The sequence below is a fragment of the Mixophyes fleayi genome, chromosome 1, assembly GCF_038048845.1.
Source record: "Mixophyes fleayi isolate aMixFle1 chromosome 1, aMixFle1.hap1, whole genome shotgun sequence".
Classification (NCBI taxonomy): domain Eukaryota; kingdom Metazoa; phylum Chordata; class Amphibia; order Anura; family Limnodynastidae; genus Mixophyes; species Mixophyes fleayi.
The window spans coordinates 354,681,060-354,700,675 of NC_134402.1; the positions used below are offsets into that span (position 1 = coordinate 354,681,060).

General features: G+C 38.1%; 2 protein-coding genes across 2 annotated transcripts; one reads left to right on the top strand and one right to left on the bottom strand.

Moving 5' to 3' along the window:
* Positions 1-627: 627 nt before the first annotated feature.
* Positions 628-7,985, bottom strand: GTF2H3 (general transcription factor IIH subunit 3). Its single transcript, XM_075177261.1, has 13 exons — positions 7,878-7,985; positions 6,444-6,523; positions 6,244-6,350; positions 5,438-5,598; positions 5,116-5,181; positions 4,610-4,639; positions 4,482-4,510; positions 4,312-4,386; positions 4,078-4,131; positions 2,915-2,983; positions 2,352-2,487; positions 1,497-1,533; positions 628-1,377 (listed from the first exon to the last, which is right to left on the bottom strand). The coding sequence occupies exons 1-13, from the start codon at positions 7,885-7,887 to the stop codon at positions 1,308-1,310; spliced, it is 924 nt and encodes a 307-aa protein (XP_075033362.1). The 5' UTR covers positions 7,888-7,985; the 3' UTR covers positions 628-1,307.
* Positions 7,951-19,363, top strand: EIF2B1 (eukaryotic translation initiation factor 2B subunit alpha). Its single transcript, XM_075177274.1, has 9 exons — positions 7,951-8,127; positions 8,743-8,844; positions 9,633-9,772; positions 10,731-10,847; positions 11,526-11,638; positions 12,626-12,694; positions 12,774-12,849; positions 18,702-18,827; positions 19,058-19,363. Exons 1-9 carry the CDS (start codon positions 8,115-8,117, stop codon positions 19,211-19,213), a joined length of 912 nt encoding a protein of 303 aa, XP_075033375.1. The 5' UTR covers positions 7,951-8,114; the 3' UTR covers positions 19,214-19,363.
* Positions 19,364-19,616: the final 253 nt, after the last annotated feature.

The following is a 19,616-nucleotide window of genomic DNA, read 5'->3' on the forward strand; positions in this document are numbered from 1 at the left end:
TGATGCAGTATTCTCCTCCTAAAACCATATAGGAATTGCTATGGCGGTGCACAGTATCCCAGGACTCCAAAGACAACTATTTGCACTTACAATATCACCTATCTGGTAGGAGGACTTGCAACACCCCAACGGAGGTCCTGATTTTATGTATAATGGTATTTATGTGAAAGTAATTATTTAATAAAATAAAATATATTTTTTTAGAAAGGGAAATATGCCAGGATTGGATTTTGTGTTTCTCCTTCTTTCTTCAGAGATAAACAAGATTTCTGGTAATGGGTTTACAATACAAGGCCTATAATTTCTATAAAATGCTGATACAGATGGAGATAGAGACCGACTGTTTATAAGAAGAAAATTATGTAAGGTACTGAAGTTAGTGCAATTATGTAGGGAGGTTTATATACTGCAATTTTGTTATCACTTTTTTTGTGGTTCACAATTGCTTAAGTTGGTGATTAGAGTTGTTTTCACATTTTATGCAATATCACGGATTCATTTGGTGATAATTAAGATATAAAGATTTATTGGTAGAAAAATACTACACTATATTGTGATTGTTTTTCTTTTTTATGACATTTGCCATACATATCAAAGTGTTTTTTACACTATAACACACCGTTTGAATTTGCTTCAAGGAAGAAAAGGGACTTTTATTCACAGAAAAAGGGAAGTCAACATCGTTAAAATGTATGTTCTTAATTCACATTAGTGTCCAATGATTAGTTTATTCACAAGAATCCACTATAAGGTGATTGTATATTTGGTATAAGATACTATTTTTAGCATCGATAAGGGGCCGCCAATATTTATATTGTTCTGTTATTACTTAATGTACTTTAGCTGGGGTGGAACCTATAGAATAAATACGGCTGTATGGAGATCTCGGGGAAGTGGTTACATTTATGTATAGATATATAAATAGTAGAAACAAATAAAATATCAAAGTACAGTATTCTTCTGGGGACACAATATTCTGTAACCAGCAAACACCTTCTTACCACAGTACAATTACTGGGCAATATCGGACTGTCATTTGTTTATCCTGTAGAAGTGAATGACTCTTTTGGAATATAAATCAGTGGTTTACGCGGGAAGTTGTATTGCCACACATGCTGTATATGTGCACCTGCCACGATTCCTGGTCTTCTGCTTCCACATTGCATTCCTTGTGGCAAGAGGATTATAACTTGGAAGCTGTTTGACACCCAAGTCTTAATTTATTACATAGTGTTAACTATTATAGAATGCCTGAGAAGTTCATCCAAGCCTTGTTGGTGTCATCTATAAAACAAACAGTCCTACTTCTAAAACATAGATTTTAATTTCTTCTTCTTGGCCTTCAAAACCGGGGGCAATGAGATCTTAAAGGCAGTCCTGTTAAGAGAAGAAAATGTTGTGTTTAAAGGAATGTTTTTTGTTTTTAATAGATACACTGTTTAGTTTTATGTCGATCTGTGACATAAATGAGGAAGTACATAGCAGACAATACTCACTCGCAGGTAGTGCAGATGGGACTGAAATTGCAGAATACTAAAAAAACAACGATACAAGCTGCAGTTAGAGGAAAGCATTTGAAAAGTAACACTGTTTTTCTGTAGATGTACAAACTGTACTATTTTTATTTACAATGAACTACAAATTTGTGATAGTTGGTTGTAAAGAGACAGTGAGCACAGGGGACATTTGTAGAAACTGGTGCACAAAAAGGTGCTGTAACGGATAACAACAAGAAACTTAATAGACATTTGACTAGTAGTGTGCATAAATTCATGTCCAAAGCTATACATTATTTTCTATACAAGTACTAAGTAAATTACAGAATGAGTCTCCATGTGTATGCATTTAAAATGTATTTTCATGTATGAACTGTTAAAACTCTGGAATGAAGTGTCTACTAATATAGGCTTGAACAATCGTAGATGAAGAGTCCTCAGGACATGTCTTCTTTTTTAACAAGTGTATGTTTTGCCTTAGAGGTTATGGCAAATACTGCAACAGAAATGGGTATCTGTAGGGCTGCATGCCTGTTTTACATTCCTGTAATACACAATTAACTTTTTCATTGCTGAGCAACAGCTGATCTATCGCTAAGTTGCGAATATCCTCTATGAAGGCATTAGATGGGAGCAATTATCCACCACAAAACAAGTGCTGAGCAGGGATACGTTGCTATATAAACATGTTTATAGTACATGTGTATTTTATTCCCATATCCAAAATGTGCACATTTAAAAAAATGTAACTGAATATGGAATGGTATGAGCAATAGAAATTTGTCTGTTATAAAGATAAGAGATTGCAATGTTTCTGCTAATAAGCTAGTCGAGTTTTGCTCTGCCAGTTCTTACTTGATAAACAGACGGAACAAACATAACCAATTTCTATCAGGTTCCGATGGCAGAAACACGCTGCCCGGTAATCCACATGAACAGGAGGTGGAAGATTCAGCTGGGACCTCTGGTCTGGATCAGGAAGGAAAACCCACTGTCCAACAGAGAATACAATCGTCATATAAAATAACATAACATGTTTATATGTTTACAAAACAAACCAAGCTGGATAAGAAGCAAATAAATTACATGTAACAATGCCCAAATATTTTTCTGAAATGTAGCCTAGTATGCTATTTCCTTAGTTATGTGAAAGATGTCATACTATCTTCAGCAATCACTGAGAAACAATGATATATTTCAAGCTCTATTTAATGCTGCCTTATTGACCTAAAATATATCAGAAAACAAATGAGTGGAAAACTATACTGCAAAATAATCTCGATACCCAGATTTTAAAATCAACTCTTTGCTATAATTATGTGTGAGATATATGAATGCAAAGATTTAAAACTAAAAGAGAAAGGAACTTATATATGGACTGTTTTATCAGCAGGGCTTCAATATATAAAATATCTTACCAACAAGTACTGCAACAGAGAGTTGACTTGGGGTATCTTCAGGTATATGCCACCTGTTATGTCACAAGCCTGTAAGCACAGATAGAATTGGCATGTACACATAACTACTGCCAGCTTGCTTCTGCTTTGTCTTTGGCCAAAAGATGTTACATAGCCAATGGTTAACATATATGATTGTTTAATTGTGGAAACAGAAAATCTTCATATAAATAGAACTGTATTTACTATATAATCAAACAACGCACATACCTAAGGCAGAACTTTTCAGGGGACGGCATAGAAAGGTTTTTATGTTAATTTGTTTTTGTGGTACTTGGGTCTTTACTATAAAATAATGCTGGATGATGTGATGGCCTCAGAGATATAAGCATGTTGCGTAGACAATTAGTAGGTCATAGACTACCATGGCAACCACAGTCACATGATGTAGTGAGCAGAGAGGCCTTGTAACACCCCTCTGAACTATCTGCACTGATACATTCTCCTTGTCCCTCCTCATATGACATGCTGAGAATCCTGAGCCTGTTTAGCAAACTGACTGCGTCCCAACAACAGAGCTTTTAAAAAGGAAATAGTGACTTATGAGAGGATGGCTAAGCAAAATGATCAGATGCATGCTTAAAAAATACTTAACTTACTATACTAAAAGGAAACAAATCTTCTATGTGAGAATGCTGCTTTAACATTTAAACCTTTGTCTTACTACTTTTTTTTAACCTTTAGGTGTCATAGATTAGTAACTACAACAGAATTTACTATTAAATCCATGCGAATGTAAACCTAACAAGTATGCCTTGCATGGAAATAGCAGATTTAAATATCCCAATCTGGACCCAGGTTTGCTAGCATGGAGGAAATTTCTAGTATCGACATCACTGAGATTTCCTTTGCCAATGCAATTGAATTCTGGTGATATCCCATGCAAGGTAAGTTTGTACAAATCAGTGTCATGTTTTGAACACTAAAGACTGTGGTGTCACAAACTTGTGATGTTTGCAAACATCATTTTGTATTTAGGTGACAGGAACACTTATAATTTGTGATCGTAGCACAGAAGAGAATTAATTTACGCTAACGTGTATTATGAGTACAGCAAATGACATGTCAGTATGCTAATCCGATACACCCCCAATTAGACCTAATACTTGGCAGAGAAGTTGTACCTGCTGTAGAAGTCCTGATTCGGAGTCCAGTACACAAGCATCAATGAGAATGTTCTGGGGGTAAAATAAAAGATAAAACATGTTTCTTCAGTTGGCTTCCCATAGAAGATAATTGCCAGTGTGCTTTATACACTTGTTTATATATTCTTTATATATCGAGGACTAAGGAAATACACCCAGTGACCATGGTAGAGTTACAACTTAAGAAAGCTTTTCAAATACAAAATAAAATACCTGTTTTTGTGCGGCAAATATGACATTCATAAAGTTCATATACTGTAAGGCACTATCTTCTGCTGCCTTAATGACCTACAGCAAAAGCACAAAGTCTTAATGGAAAATAGAGACAAATACATTTCTTTACAGATCTATACAAACAAATTGCAGCCACTTCACATTCTTACCAGTATCCTGGATTTCACTTCCTGCCCAGCTGTATTTTAAATAAAAAATAAATCAGATATAACATTTGTACTGAGACTACACAGCAAACCTCAATAACTAAAAACACTTATGTTTAATACATAAATACCTTTAGTTTCTTTGTTTATCCTGTTAATATCTGGAATACCTATGTTAAGAAAAATAATGTACTAAATTACAAACAATATCCCTACATGGATAGGTCCATGCATCATTTTTTGAAAATGTTATCCCACAAAGTACATTAAGAAATGCAGCCACAGACACAGTTAACAGTAATGCTGTTAGTATGAAGCCAAGGTAACATGAGTAAGGTATGAGGAAATTTTAAATTGTATGTTCTCTTGTTAGATTCCTTTCGGCATAATTTCCTAAGCAGACTTATGATACCACTGGAAGCTTGGTGTACATGAAAATATAAAATTTTCTTTACGTATGTTGATGAAACTTTTCATATATATTTGCACATTAATTGTAGCTGGTTCACATAAACCATTTAAGATAACTATTTGATTCTGCTTTATGTAGTTTACACAAACAAAAAAACAAAGTCTGATGCCTGAATATATCATCACAAGTCTCTTATTCCCATTCTATGTCGGTTGAAAAGGATACAACACAGAGCTTTTGCTAGAGATCCTGCGAGGACAGTGTCTGTCCGCTGTCCTTTCATTTCCCCAGCTGTAAAGAAAAGCGATACGGCTCAATCCACAACATATTTCTCGATATAAAAATAGTATGAAAAGCGCTAAATCCTCTTCCTACCACAAACTGAAAGTGTATGACTGACAATTATTTCTTAAATCAATTTTCCAAAAAGTTCCAGAACATTTGCTTTATGTAAAACATACATATGAAATTCATTTGAAATTCAAGAGCACTGAAGAAAAACTTTTCGTTTTAAATAATAGACTAGTGCCATTTACACATTCCCTACTTCTGGTCATGAGATCTTTGATGTCATCAGCGATCAGGTCATTGGCAGCAGACAGTAACTCATATTTGCCGTCCTTACTGCCAGATGCATTAGATTCCAGAACAGCAGATTCTCCAGACAAGTCCCCACACCTCCACTGTTTGCCTGGGAAAAGGAGGCGGCTGCAAAACAAATCACACAATCAAAACTAGATATTAAGAACATATGTATATGCTACAGGTAGAACGTCAAGATATATTAGTAAGAAGTACTGATGGGCAGCATGGTGGTTTAGTGGTTAGCACTTCTGCCTCACAGCACTGGGGTCATGAGTTTGATTCCGACCATGACCTTAGTTGTGTGGCGTTTGTATGTTCTCCCCGTGTTTGCGTGGGTTTCCTCTGGGTGCTCTGGTTTCCTCCCACACTCATAATAGTAGGTTAACTGGCTGCTATCAAATTGACCCTAGTCTCTCTATCTGTCTGTCTGTGTGTATGTTAGGGAATTTAGACTGTAAGCTCCAATGGGGCAGGGACTGATGCGAGTGTGTTTTCTGTACAGCGCTGCAGAATTAGTGGCGCTATATAAATAGCTGATGAGGATGGAGTGACGAAGGGACTTAATTTATAGAGATTAGATCTGTATGTGTATTTAGATCATAAGGTAAAATACCTCATACTAATTTTAGTTTTAAGACCACATATTTTACTTTCATATATTTGTACCACAGTGTATTAATAATTTAACAAGCTAAACAGATCTCCACTGTATTTTTAAACTAGAAGTCACTACAATCACTATTTCCATTTTAACAAATAGCACCTTACCTTTCTTGTAAATGGCTGGCAATTACAGCAAGTTTATTATTACGGCCCATAAATAAGTGTGAATTCCCCATCACCATAACAGCGTCGATGCATTTTGGCAGTGTCACCTATTAGGTAAAGAGAAAGAAAATGTGAACAAAATGTAAAAGCTTGAGAACAGTTTGCAGAGGAATGTAACCGATTGGTGACTAAATACTTACCACGGATTGATTGAGTGCCTGCTGGCCCCACCATATAGGATTCACATCAACCACAATTACTAAAAGATTAACGTCATCTTCTACAAAAAACAAAAACATATTCAGTAGCAACCATATGAAACAATAGCAAATATGTCATTGAGTGTGTGTAGTAAGGGTCATAGATGTATAGCAATGAGCCTCCGTAGCGGCTGTGTCATTTCACAATGGCATGCGCCTATTTTTGTTCAAATGCGACAGTTTTAACACAAAGAACATGAATCCACATGTCAAGGTGGCAGCATCTATGGGGGTAGCTGAGTGGATAAAGGCGTCATAGCTAAATGCAAGCTGGGCATACTCATGTACCTCTCACTGTACCCACATGATTATCATTTTGTTTGTGAATAGCTATAATACATGGGTATTTATGCACATTTATCCTTACATTAATACCCATGTAATAAAGCCAGTCACTAGAAAAGCATTAATGGAGCTGAAACTGACAGTATTTTAGAAGAAAAAAAAAGGACTTCAAAGTGACTTTTTCTTTACCCTTTCCACCATATGCATTTTCATGCACACCCACAATCCTGCAAAAGTTAGCACATCCACGTTTTCAGTTTCCAAAAGAGGAATGTGTGTGTGCATCTATATATGTTCTATGCAGACAGATAGACACATCTTCACATAAAAAAGGTATTTTGAAAGTTCATAAATGAGCCTTACTATATCAGTATTGCTGAACAACTGTGTTCAATGTCTATATAATTATCATTAACATTGTGGTTTATGAAGCACATGTGCTATGTTCACATAGTGGATGTGCTCTGAGCCAGGGCTGGACAAATTGCATGTCTTCCTTTATTTGCTCTAACTGGATGGGAACCATTAGGGCTGGATCTTGGTATGTATTCCCGGCACAGGTTTCTATAATATCTTGTCACGGTAATATTGCAGCATTATAGAATTCTGTGAATGGAAGCAATGGAGGCAGAACAGTGTCCTGGGGCACAGACAGGTACAATATTATGTATGGCTTGGTGATTCAACCTGATACAATGCGTGGGGCTAAGGCTGGAATATTATTTGTATAGGGTTCTTTACTGGAGCCCTATGTAAGGGCACAGGTGAGTGCCACATCTGAAGTGGCACATACTTGTATGACAGTGTGCTGTGAATGTATTTTGCATATCCCCAACCCTTTAAAAATGTGCACACCCAGCACATCTTATGTTACAGAATGTCTGCTTCTTGCTAACACATGTACAGTGAATGCTTCTATTATATACTATCATATGCATGTAGCCTGTATGAGCTACAGATGTCCACCAGTCATCTCATGCTCTCCTGTATGTGCACAGAACATGGCCGCTCAGTATATGTGGCGCAGCAGAGGTGTACATACAGCTGTCACACAACATGACTTCCCCGCATGTCACTGGACACACTCACCTGAAGCCATAATAAGCCACTAACCACAGAATGGAGATACCATACTTCCGTCCCTCTCTGATGTCGTCACACGTAGTGGGCGGGACTTGCAGGTCGCCATGCTGCCGTTAACCCTTTCTCTGCTAGGTGACGTGAGGATCATTATCTTGCAGTTGCAGTGACACCTCTCTCCCTAGATCACCCCCATCTACACTCTCTATCTTACCAGCGGCTCTAGGAGGGGCACAGACACCAGCCATGAACGAGACCGGTAACTGCTACAGATTTACAGTGTTATAGTATAACATGTGGGGTACACATCTCCTTAATAGTAACATTAGGCTTATCGGCTTCACATACTTGCCAACACTAGTGTAAAGCCTTATAATTCATGTTTTTTTGCATAATTTTAATATCTGAAATGCAAGGGAATGCAATAAAATATTCCAGTACTGGGATCACCTTTAAAATTATTGCATTGTAATTTGTAATTTTGTTTTAGTTGTTTTTGAAAATTGTAATGCAGCACCTGGTAAGCCCCACTTGGTTGACCAACCAAATGATCTCACGATGTTTAAAACCAACCTAGATGTATATATCCTCTTATAACTGGGTATAACATTTTATTAAACTCTGTATACTGCTATAGTTACTTGAATTGCAAAAATGTCTTCCTATGCCCATTTTCACTTTTCTCAGTTTAGAAGCAGAATTAGTGTGAAGCAGAATTAGTGTGTGGTTTTTTTTTTATTGGGTTACAAATTTTTTCATATATGTTTTTTTGCAAAACCAAAAGTATGATGTCACTGTGTACACATTATGTCCATTGTACCTTTATAGTCTTGAAACAAACTGGCAAATATTTATTTTTCTTTTATCCATGTAGAAGTAATTGAGTATTTTAAGTGTCAGCTGAAGGAGGACCCCAATGTTGCTACTGCTGTTGCAGCGATCAGAACCCTGCTGGAGTTTTTGAAAAAGGATAAAGGTACAGCAATAAGCAGCCATTGAGCATTATTGTATGTGTGAGATGGAAACATAAGATTTTTCATGCTAGTTTACACCTTTTAAACAAGTGCTTCTTTATAAAAACAAAATATACTGCAAAATGATTGATGGCAATAATATGTTGTAAAGGTTCTCACAAATGCTTTGATTTTGGTTGTACAACATGACCAAAATTTTAACGAGCAAATTATATATTTTTATATAAAAATCTTTTCCAATTAATACCCCTCCAATGCAGCATCATTTAAAGGAAACTCTCTGCATTTTCTATTTACATCCTGCAAGTAATAATTTTAAAATTATTTTCAGCTTTATAAATTTGTGTCCATCCCTCTGGTGGAATAATACATTAATAAAGTTGTTTCTGCTATCTACTTATGAACTGGGGATGTCAGCTGACATGTCAAGATTGAAAAGATAATAGCCTGGCCTCTCACATCTGTTATGCATGCTTAGAAACAACTGTATATTAGTCCACAAGTCTTAAGACTACAAGCCTATCACACAAGTTCTGTCTTTCTGCTGTCCCAGAATAATGTAAGATAGAGAAGCACCACAGTATGTGTGTATGTATAATAAATATATATATATATATTTATTTATTTATTTTTTCAACTGTCAATGGGCTTTCATTTTCCTTTAAAATGAAAAGGTTGTCTGAACATCTGACTTCACTTCATCCACTGGATATCTCTTCCTTTTGTGTTTAGAAGTGTTAAAGTAAAAGTCTAAAACCAACCCCATGTAATTGTTGTAATTGTGTTACAGGTGAAACTATACAAGGTCTGATTGGAAGTCTAAAAAATTCAATTGAAACACTCTCTAAAGTGGATTCTTCTGTCGCAGTCTCATCCGGAGGGGAACTCTTTCTAAGGTTCATCACTCTCACTTCAGAACTGGAGCATTCTGTAAGTGATCACAAACAATTTCTATCGTACTTTTTTTTTTTTTTACTATTAACAGGGTGATTGTTTACTCTAGAGTTCTTTATTCTAATCAATGAATATCTGTGTAAATATATTATGACTAAAGTAAACCATAGAAATGAATAAATAGTAGGTAGTTATAAGTTATTGTCAGGCATTACTAAAACTTAATAAATAACATGTTGTAAATTATAAGGGAAATTAATGTGACCTCTTTGTTTTTGCTTTGTATAATAACGATTAGCCTGCAGCGTTATTATGCTAATTTAACTGAATATTACAATGATCTACAGAAGAGGGTATTTTATCTCGTATACATCAGTGTCATTATTTTTGTAGATGGCAATACGTTTTATAAATATATCTTTGTGGGACCAGGAATCACAGAAGAGTGCTTCCAAATTCATCTCATGGAAAATGCACGAAGAACGCTTAAACTGTAATAATCTGTAAAATCTTCTTAACTTGTAGAGTACAATAGCTGTATATATGATTATATAGCTTTAGTATCTATAAAAAAAACCTGTTTTAACTCCAGTGTTAAATAGAATAACATACTACCTGTTGTACATAATATGGTTACCACATGTCAGTCACTTGTAATATACTTATACGTTACCATTGTTATACTTGAAACAGACTAAGGGCTAGATTTACTAAGCTGCGGGTTTGAAAAAGTGGGGATGTTGCCTATAGCAACCAATGAGATTCTAGCTGTCATTTTGTAGAAGGTACTAAATAAATGAAAGCTAGAACCTGATTGGTTGCTATAGGCAACATCCCCACTTTTGCAAACCCGCAGCTTAGTAAATCTAGCCCTAAGAGGTGAACATTTTATGCACAAAGCAAAAATCCAGATTATGTATTTCACGTGTCCAGTCCCTGATAATAATGTTGCTCACTTGCAAGTTTTAGCCATATTCATTTTTTTCTCCTGCAGAATTATGCTTTGTGCAAAGAAAGGATGAGTGAAAGAGGGGAGGTCTTTCTAAAAAGGATCTCTTTATCACGGGACAAGATCACCAAACTATGCTGCCCATTTATAAAAGATGGAGCTGTAAGTATGAGATATTTCCATGTTCATATCCATAATAAACAAGTCATACCAGCTTGTCCCTCTTAAAATCTGCAAGCTAGATGCAGTACTGTTGTTATAAAATCCCATGGGCGGTTGTTTTAGAGATGATGGACAATGTATCACATGTAGAACAGTTGTCACTCATGTTAAAATACTGAACACATGCAAGTAGAGTAGCAGATTTAATCATGTCACATCTCAGATACATGATTATAGCATGCATATCTGTAGTGTTCCCCTCTTATGGAAAATAAGACAAGTTCTTAATATCTTTTACTTTTTGTTTAATATTTAAGACACTTGAAATTTAATTTGCCATTTACTAATGTCCGGTAGGCAGGCGGACATGCTGATCATGGCTTAGACATATGTAGACTGGTCTTTGAGGTAACATTGAGTGACAACCTCATCTGTTTATTAGAGCATGCTATTGATGCTATTATAAACAAGTTGGATGTATGAACAACATTTTATGAAGAGATTCTTTTGACACCACAGTCTTTCCCCATACAGGAGCCTCACATCCCTATACTGCTCTTAAAATGTTAAGGCTGAGATTAGGTACATGTTGGTATAGCCCCTCCCACTTCAGACTTATCTGCATATGAATGACTGTAACATGATTATGTATTATTTTCAATCCTATTCTCTTTCTAGAAAATTTTAACTCATGCTTACTCCAGGGTGGTCCTAAAGGTCTTGGAAGAAGCTGCAGCCGCAAACAAGCGTTTTAGTGTTTACGTCACTGAATCGCAGCCAGACCTGGCAGGGTAAGAATATATGTCTGGTTGTGTCATCTCTTATTATAAAGCTCCACCTCCATAATGCCAACATTGTTGAATTCCATAATAGGGCAGGAATAACAGGGATAAAAGGCGTTGCATCTCTTTCTGTAGACAAGCAAGCATATGCTGCAGTTAGCAATTTTTTTTATCTATGTTCAGCTGCCTGGGGATATTCACTGTTCAGTACTGAACGGCGCCAGAGCTGTGCTTATTTCAGTAATGGAATTAGAGAGTGCATCCTGGGTTGCAAAGATCAGTGTGGAGGGTTTGGTAGAAAATGGCATGACCTTCTTATCATGTATTGTGTCGCACACAATACATGATAAGGTCTTGTTATGACCATGAGGGCATGAGGGGAAATAGAAAGTTGTAAAACATTACAAAAATACTTTCCATTTGCCCACTCTTTTATCGTGCAGATGTGGAAACCTGACACTTTATCATAAATAAATATGCGTTTTCTCAGAAAATATAGTGCAAATAACTGGTGGCATTAGCCTGGATAGTGCTCTTTGAATATAGTTTCTGGTTAAAAATAGGCCATAACTGTATGGTGAGGAATTGTGTTGTAAAGAGGGTGACATGTATTTTTGTGCACAGAATATACCTATCATGTAGAATGTATTAAATTAGTGATAACTAGAATCTGGTTGCTATAGGCAACTTCTCTACTTTTCAAACCCGCCGCAAACTCGCAGCTACATTTACCCCCTAGGGATAAATGTATCAAGGTGAGAGTTTTCCGGCGGGTTTGAAAAACCAATCAGATTCTAGCTATCATTTTATTTAGTACATTCTACAAAATGATAGCTAGAATGTCATTGGTTGCTATAGGCTACATCTCCACTTTTCAAACCCGCCTGAAAACTCTCACTTTGATACATTTACCCCCTGGTGTTAATTGAATGAGCAGTATAAATGCTGAACACTGTACTGTAGTAATCACAACTGATGTCCATTTCTGTCCGATAGGAAAAATATGGCAAATGCTCTGCAGAATATTAATGTTCCAGTAACCGTGATCCTGGATGCTGCAGTTGGGTGAGTTAGCGGCAGTTCAGAGGTTTAGTGACTGAACTTTTGTGAATGTGATAACTTACATGATTTCTTTTTTTGTCAGTTATATAATGGAAAAAGTAGACTTGGTGATTGTAGGAGCTGAAGGAGTAGTAGAGAGTGGAGGAATCATTAACAAGGTAATTTAGAGTTCATTTAATAGTTTTTGTTATCTGAATGAATTTTTTCCCCCCCACAAAATCCAGAAATGATGTGATCTAAGTTTGTTTTTTGACTCTTTATTCCACCAAACAGTTCTTACTGGTTGCCATGTGTCTGTTCAGATAAGACTTACACAGTAGAAGCCATGGTTTCAAAACAATTGTGTTCAATTTGGGTATATTAGACCAGTTGTCCCAGAAGCAGTGTTAGTCAAGGGATCACAAGGATTAATTTGCCAATGATCAAATTCCTTATTCTTTTGGTTTTGTTAGGCAAATTTGTTTTTATAGCAGGGGTATTGAATACTTGGTTATACAAAACAAACACAAGATATCTTTTGGCGCTTGATAGGCTGTGGTTGGGATCACCAATTGCAAGGGGTCTGCAGTCTCCCCAAAACAACAATTTAATGAAAACCACATTCAGTGGTAAACCTAAACCACAAAAATACATATACTGCGGTAATTTATTACTATATAAAATGTATATGAATATTAAAAAAATATACAAACAATATACAGAAAATATTATACACCATAAAAAGGATGCCACATTTGTCATGTACTACAACCCATAATTGCAACCATATAGCTATAGGTTGGCTTAATTAAGCTGAAAAATCGTCCTCCAATGTGTTATCTATCGGGGTAAAAAAAGAAATAATGAGCCCAAAATGTCAATCATCCCAATTCCAAAACTGAATAGTATAGATCCACAGACGGGTTTATAGTTGTCAATCAATGAAGGAGCTCAATTTAGCTCTCGGCACAAATAAGCTTGCTGCACAGATTATAACCCAATATTCATCACATATTGTCTGTATAGGCGTGAGTAAGTGGAGTTTTCTTCAGTGTCCTAGGCACACAGTCAGTGCGTCCAAGAAAGTGTAATAATATCTGGACATAGAGAGGCATGTAAAGAGTAAGCAAGCACCTTACCAGATAGCTGGATATTTCATCTGAAGCAATTTCAACTGCTCTGGGTATAGCGGAGCCTGATGAGCCGGTGATCCACACTCGATAAGGCTGGTGGTGTTCCTGCCACTCCGTCCCCCACGATAACTGTAAATCCAGATGGTCAGATGGAGTCTGAAAAACTCAAAAGTATAAAGGGCTTTAAACTCCTCCACATCGGCAAACTGTGTCCTCTCCTACAACTCTGTGTCCTTTCTGGTTGTAGTACATGACACAGGTGGCATCTTTTTTTTATGGCGCATAATATTTTCTGTATATTGTTTGTATGTTTTTATATTCATATAAGTTTTATATTGGTTATACGAAGATTTGTTCTGTAAATCCAGTAATATATAACAAGCTTTCACTGATTAATTTATGATCTAGGATTCATCACTTTGCTGCAAAACTAAATTAATTTTCTTTCATCCTATCTGGAGGACACGGCTACCATGGGTTGTGAGAGTGGAGGTGGAGTTGGCACTTAACAGGTTAACTTTGTTAATGTATCAAAGCTGACAAACCCTTCCCGTCTGCAACCCCCTGTAGCCTCTCCAGTCTTAGTTAAGAGCCCAAGGGGCTTACTTTAAATGACAGGAAGGAATTATTCCTTTTTCTACTAAATTTTAACTTAAATTGTTGCAGCAGTGTGCTCTGTTAACTATACAGAGCACACTTATTTAGACAGTGAGAGCCGGACGACTCTCACTAACATCGGAAGTTTTATTTTATATTTTTTCCTTTTATTCTTTTAAAAACTACTCAGCGCTGCCACGCTTATTCAAGACCAATATACCAGCACTGCCACAACTGGCAAAGAGCATCGGTAATCGCAACGACAGGGGCTGCAATATTGGAATATACCAAGTCCCCTCCTAAAGATGGGGAATCACTGCCCGGGAAAAAGAGCAGCAGACATTCTCTGGGACACTGAGTTGCTGACAAACCTCTCCTGCTCCATAAGACTTCTTAGCCTGATTAGAAGGCTAAGTACCACTTTTCTTTCATTTCAATATACCCCTATCTATGATACAGAAATATAAGTTGTTGTTGCAATAGCATTTTTAATAAAATATAGAATACTAATTGCATAACACATAGCCTTAGCAGGGGATACTATTTTTTTTACTCCTTTTTACATCATTCAGACCTATGTTTTCAACGGCATGGGTTGCGAGGGCTATGGAAGCATGGGCTGACCAATTAGCTGCGCTGTTTGCAAAATTCGGAATTGCTCCCCCTTACCCTGCTTCCGGATACTTATACAGGGCCGCCCAGAATGCAGCCTCCATTTCTTCATCTATTTGTGCAACCGCAGTAGCGGCCAGGAGAACTTTATGGCTCAGGCCCTGGGATGCAGACACAAAATCAAAAAAGTCGTTCAAATAACTCCCTTATTCTGGGGGGAGTGTTATTCAGCCCTGAACTGGACAGCATAATTTGCCAGGCTACAGGAGGCAAAAGCAGCTTCCTCCCAGTAAATGCCCCAAAACCTAGGACACCGAGGTTTGGTTAATTTAGACAGTCCATTTGTGGGGGCTCCACTGGCCGGGGCCAGACACATAGACCGAGAACTTCGGCCTCTAGAGGACAATCGTGTAGAGGTAGGTCTTCCTCCTCCACGAAATGTCCATCTCCCAAGCTTCCAGAAAGACAGCTTGACAGTCTCGCCTCCCCTCCTTGCGGCTGCGAGAGTGAGTGGACTTCTGTTACTGTTCAGAGATTATTGTGCAGCATCCTCAGAAGACCGTTTGATTCGGGGGATCATTATGAGAGGATACACTATAGACCTATCTGGTCCGGCACCTCGACGGTTCTTTGCAACCAGCTTACCCCGTGACCCTCGAAAGAAAGAGGCGATACTTACATGTGTTGGCTCTCTCTTTCCGCCAGAGTCATCCGCCAGATTCTGGAACACCAAAAAAGATGGATTCTACTTCAATCTCTTTTTGGTCCCAAAGGTGGACAGCTTGTTCCGACCTGTTCTAAATCTAAAGCAGTTAAACATGGCACCTACAGGTGGTCAGGTTCTGAATGGAATCCCTCGGGTTATTAATGAAGTGGGACCAAATCACTTTATGGTGTCTATAGACATCAAGGATGCATACCTATCTGGAAGGCTCATCAGGCCCTTCTCAGATTCACAGTGGGACCATCTCACTACCAATTCAGAGCTCTCACATTTGGCCTTTCGATAGCACCAAGAGTGTTTACAAAAATAATGGCAGTAATGGCAGCCTGTCTTCATGCCAGAGGAGTGCAAATACTACCCTATCTGGAGGATCTGCTCATAAAAGCCTCCTCAGCTCACCTGCTGAATCATCTCCTGGTCCTCACTATCGGAACCCTGGAGACGCACGGATGGCTCATAAATCGAGGAACCTGCCGACTTAGGTTATGACCTGCCGCAGACCGTCAGTCCACTTGTGCATGCGTCTATTAGGAAACATGGTATCCACTTTCGAGACCATTCCTTATGGTCAGCTTCTCGCGCTGCTTCCAGTAGGACCTCTTAAAGAAGTGTTCAGGATCACATTTGAAATTAGAGGGACAACAGATACAATTGTCACCAGAGGCGAAGGTGGTGGAACGGTCCAGGACAATCTGACAGTGGGAAGGTCCTTTTGTGGTTACGAAGATCCAGGACCATGGGGCAGACACCAGCCTGACAGGATGGGGGGCTGTGGTACTGCAGTTACAGCCCCAGGGATTCTGTACCGCTCGGGATGCTTCTTTCCCCATCAACATTCTGGAGCTAAAAGCCATGCTAATGGCCTTGCAGAGCGCCCAGACTATACTTCATGGACACCAAGCAATTGGTCGCTCCATCCGAAGATCTTCCAGTCTCTGGTCCTACGATGAGGGGATCCCAGACCTGGACTTAATGGCATCACATCACAACAGGAAGGTACCCCAGTTTTGCTCTCGAGCAAGAGACCCCATGTCGTTAGCCATCGACATAATGACGATGCCATGGGACTTCATGTTGGAATACCCATTTCCTCCCATCCCTATGATACCCAGAGTCCTTCAACGAGAGAAGCAAGGGGGACTCCCAGTCATACTAGTGGCTCCCACTTGGCCAAGGCGAGTTTTGGCATTCTGAAATTCTGTAGCTAGTGGTAGGTCCGGGTCTGAAATTACCTTCTCGAGAAGACCTTCAGCAAGGACCATTCACACATCAGGAATTGCCTCGGTTCAATTTAATGGCATGGCTGTTGAGGCCAACCTGTGAAGGTCCAGAGGGTTCTCTCCACGAGTAGTGAACAGCCTCCTTCAGGCTAGAAAACCAGTTTTGGCTTGTATTTACCACCGCATCTGGCGAACCTACATCAGATGGTAGGAGAGCCTACCATGTTACACTGCCACCTTTTATCTTCCACGATTTTTGGCTTTTCTCCAGGATGGCTTGGATCTGGACCTTCGTCTAGGTTCACTGAAAGTACAGATATCGGCCCTTTCGGTATATTTTCACCTGTGCTTGACAGACATTCCGGATGTTGGGACCTTCTTGCAAGAAGTCCTACATATCCAGCTTTCATATGTTCCACCAACAGCCCTTGGGATCTTAACCTGGTGCTTAATATGCTTCAATGGCCTCCTTTTGAACCATTGCGCACTGCAGAAATAAAGTTTTTGACTATGAAAGTGGTATTTCGTAGAGTTTCCGAATTGGGTGTTCTCTCATGTCATGAACCATATTTTATCTTTCACAAGAATAGGGCGGTCCTCAGAACAGTTCCCGCTTTCCTACTAAATGTGGTGTCCAGCTTTCATGTTAACCAAGAAATAGTGGTTCCAGTATTCACAGGTGGCCCACAGCCTTCAGGGACAGGTTCCATGGAGTTTCTGGATGTGGTCAGAGCTCTAAGAATTTGTCAGGAGGACATCAAAGATTCACCGCACGGATTCTTTATTTGTTTTGTTTGACTCCTTTAAACGAGGATGGCCGTCCTCTAAGCAATTGATTGCTAGGTGACTTACTTATGCCAGTGCTAACAGACCTGTGGCAGATCGTATTGTAGTCCATTCTTCCAGTTTTTTTGTTTGTTTTAGCCATATAATTTGCCGCAGCTACAGGACAGGTGTAAGTGTTGACTGATGGTGATGACCACTGCATAGTCTTTGTATTAAAAACTACACGTATTTTCACTAGATAGCACAGAACATGTGTATGCAAAGAAGATGAACTATATATACCATTGTATGTACCATATGCATCAAGAACATTCTGATATAGGCATTTTATGAGGATAAAACATTGTCTGCTTTTGTGGCTGGGGCGACCAATGCAAGCTTGTTGGCAGGTGAACTGTGTCTAGCTACATCGCCTGATGTCACCCTGACAAAAGTCTGCTGTGCTATTTGTAACATGAACAATAACAAGCACTGGTTTTCCAAGCAAGAAGTTGCTTGTGTCAGTATCATAGATGTAAAAGAAAAAAAAAAATTTTTTTTTTTTTTTTTTTTTTTTTAATGGTTATAGTATTATAAGTTGATAATTTCTTTTTATTTTTTTACTGCATGTGTTCTCATAGGACTTTATATTTATATTGCACATATCCTCCTGTCTGTTAACATACAACAAGCACTGTTTAGGCAGAGCATCCTTATACTCAGATTCAAATGGAAAAATATCTTGAGATGCACTTGGAGTTGAATATAGACACGCATACACTCAAGTTCCGTACTTGTTTTAAAAATGCAACATGTGTGCAGGTTGCGTTGCATAATGAATCAGGCCCGTAATGTTTAAATGTTTGTCTTCTGCTTAATTTGCTCTAAGTTATTGCATTAAAACCATATACTGGTATTCTACAGCGACATGCTCCACTTAATAATGAGAAGCTAAATGCATGTTATTGACTTCACTGCAGATTGGCACTAATCAAGTGGCAGTATGTGCGAAAGCTCAGAATAAACCATTCTATGTGGTGGCGGAAAGCTTCAAGTTTGTGCGACTTTTCCCACTCAATCAAAGAGATGTACCAGACAGCTTTAAGGTGAGACATTCCACATTGTTAGTAATTTGTGACATATATGTTTTGCTTGTGATTGAGCTGAAACCTTGCACGGCAGAGGTGATTCTCTTGAACAGGATTAGCACTTTTTGCTTGCCATCAATTACCTTTTGTTTATAGTGCTGTTACAAGCCTGGAGCATTTTCTTTTTCCAACTTATTACATCATGCTTTATATATTAACTTCCCAACACCTTTTTTTGTTTCTTTTAGTACAAAGCAGACACACAGCAGCAGAAAAAGGACCTCACAAAAGAGCACCCCTGGATTGACTACACTTCGCCCTCCCTAATCACACTGCTTTTTACAGATCTGGGAGTGCTGACTCCTTCTGCTATAAGTGATGAACTCATCAAACTGTATTTATAATATTGTATTAAAAAGTGACACACAAGCTTGTTTTGTAAATATGAGGTCTTTGTTACATAAAGATTTGTTTAAAAATTACCCCTCCCTTTAGTATTAGATGCAGTGCAAAATATCCCTGTGAGTTATTAAACTTGCTTGTTTTATTAGTTATTCATGTTGTTGTTCAAGAGTATACCATTTTGCACACACTGTACATATATATCTGGTATATCCGTTCAGCAGGCCATGCTTTAAGGGTCAGATATCAGACTCTTCTTAGCTGAATTGGGCAACAGAAATGAGGACATTTTATATACACAAAGGCTGGATACTATTACGGAGTGTCATACAATAGAAAGATGGAGAGTACAAAAGGTATTGTTTGGCATTTCCACAAAATGCTCTTGATGGTTGCTATGATCAT

Excerpts from the sequence above, each read along its gene's own strand:
- EIF2B1 (XM_075177274.1), top strand. Across the intron at positions 12,850-18,701 it reads GTGGAGGAATCATTAACAAG|ATTGGCACTAATCAAGTGGC; the intron begins GTAATTTAGAGT and ends ACTTCACTGCAG. Across the intron at positions 18,828-19,057 it reads ATGTACCAGACAGCTTTAAG|TACAAAGCAGACACACAGCA; the intron begins GTGAGACATTCC and ends TGTTTCTTTTAG.
- GTF2H3 (XM_075177261.1), bottom strand. Across the intron at positions 5,182-5,437 it reads CAAAGATCTCATGACCAGAA|CTGGGGAAATGAAAGGACAG; the intron begins GTAGGGAATGTG and ends TTTTCTTTACAG. Across the intron at positions 1,378-1,496 it reads CCCATCTGCACTACCTGCGA|GACTGCCTTTAAGATCTCAT; the intron begins GTGAGTATTGTC and ends TTCTCTTAACAG.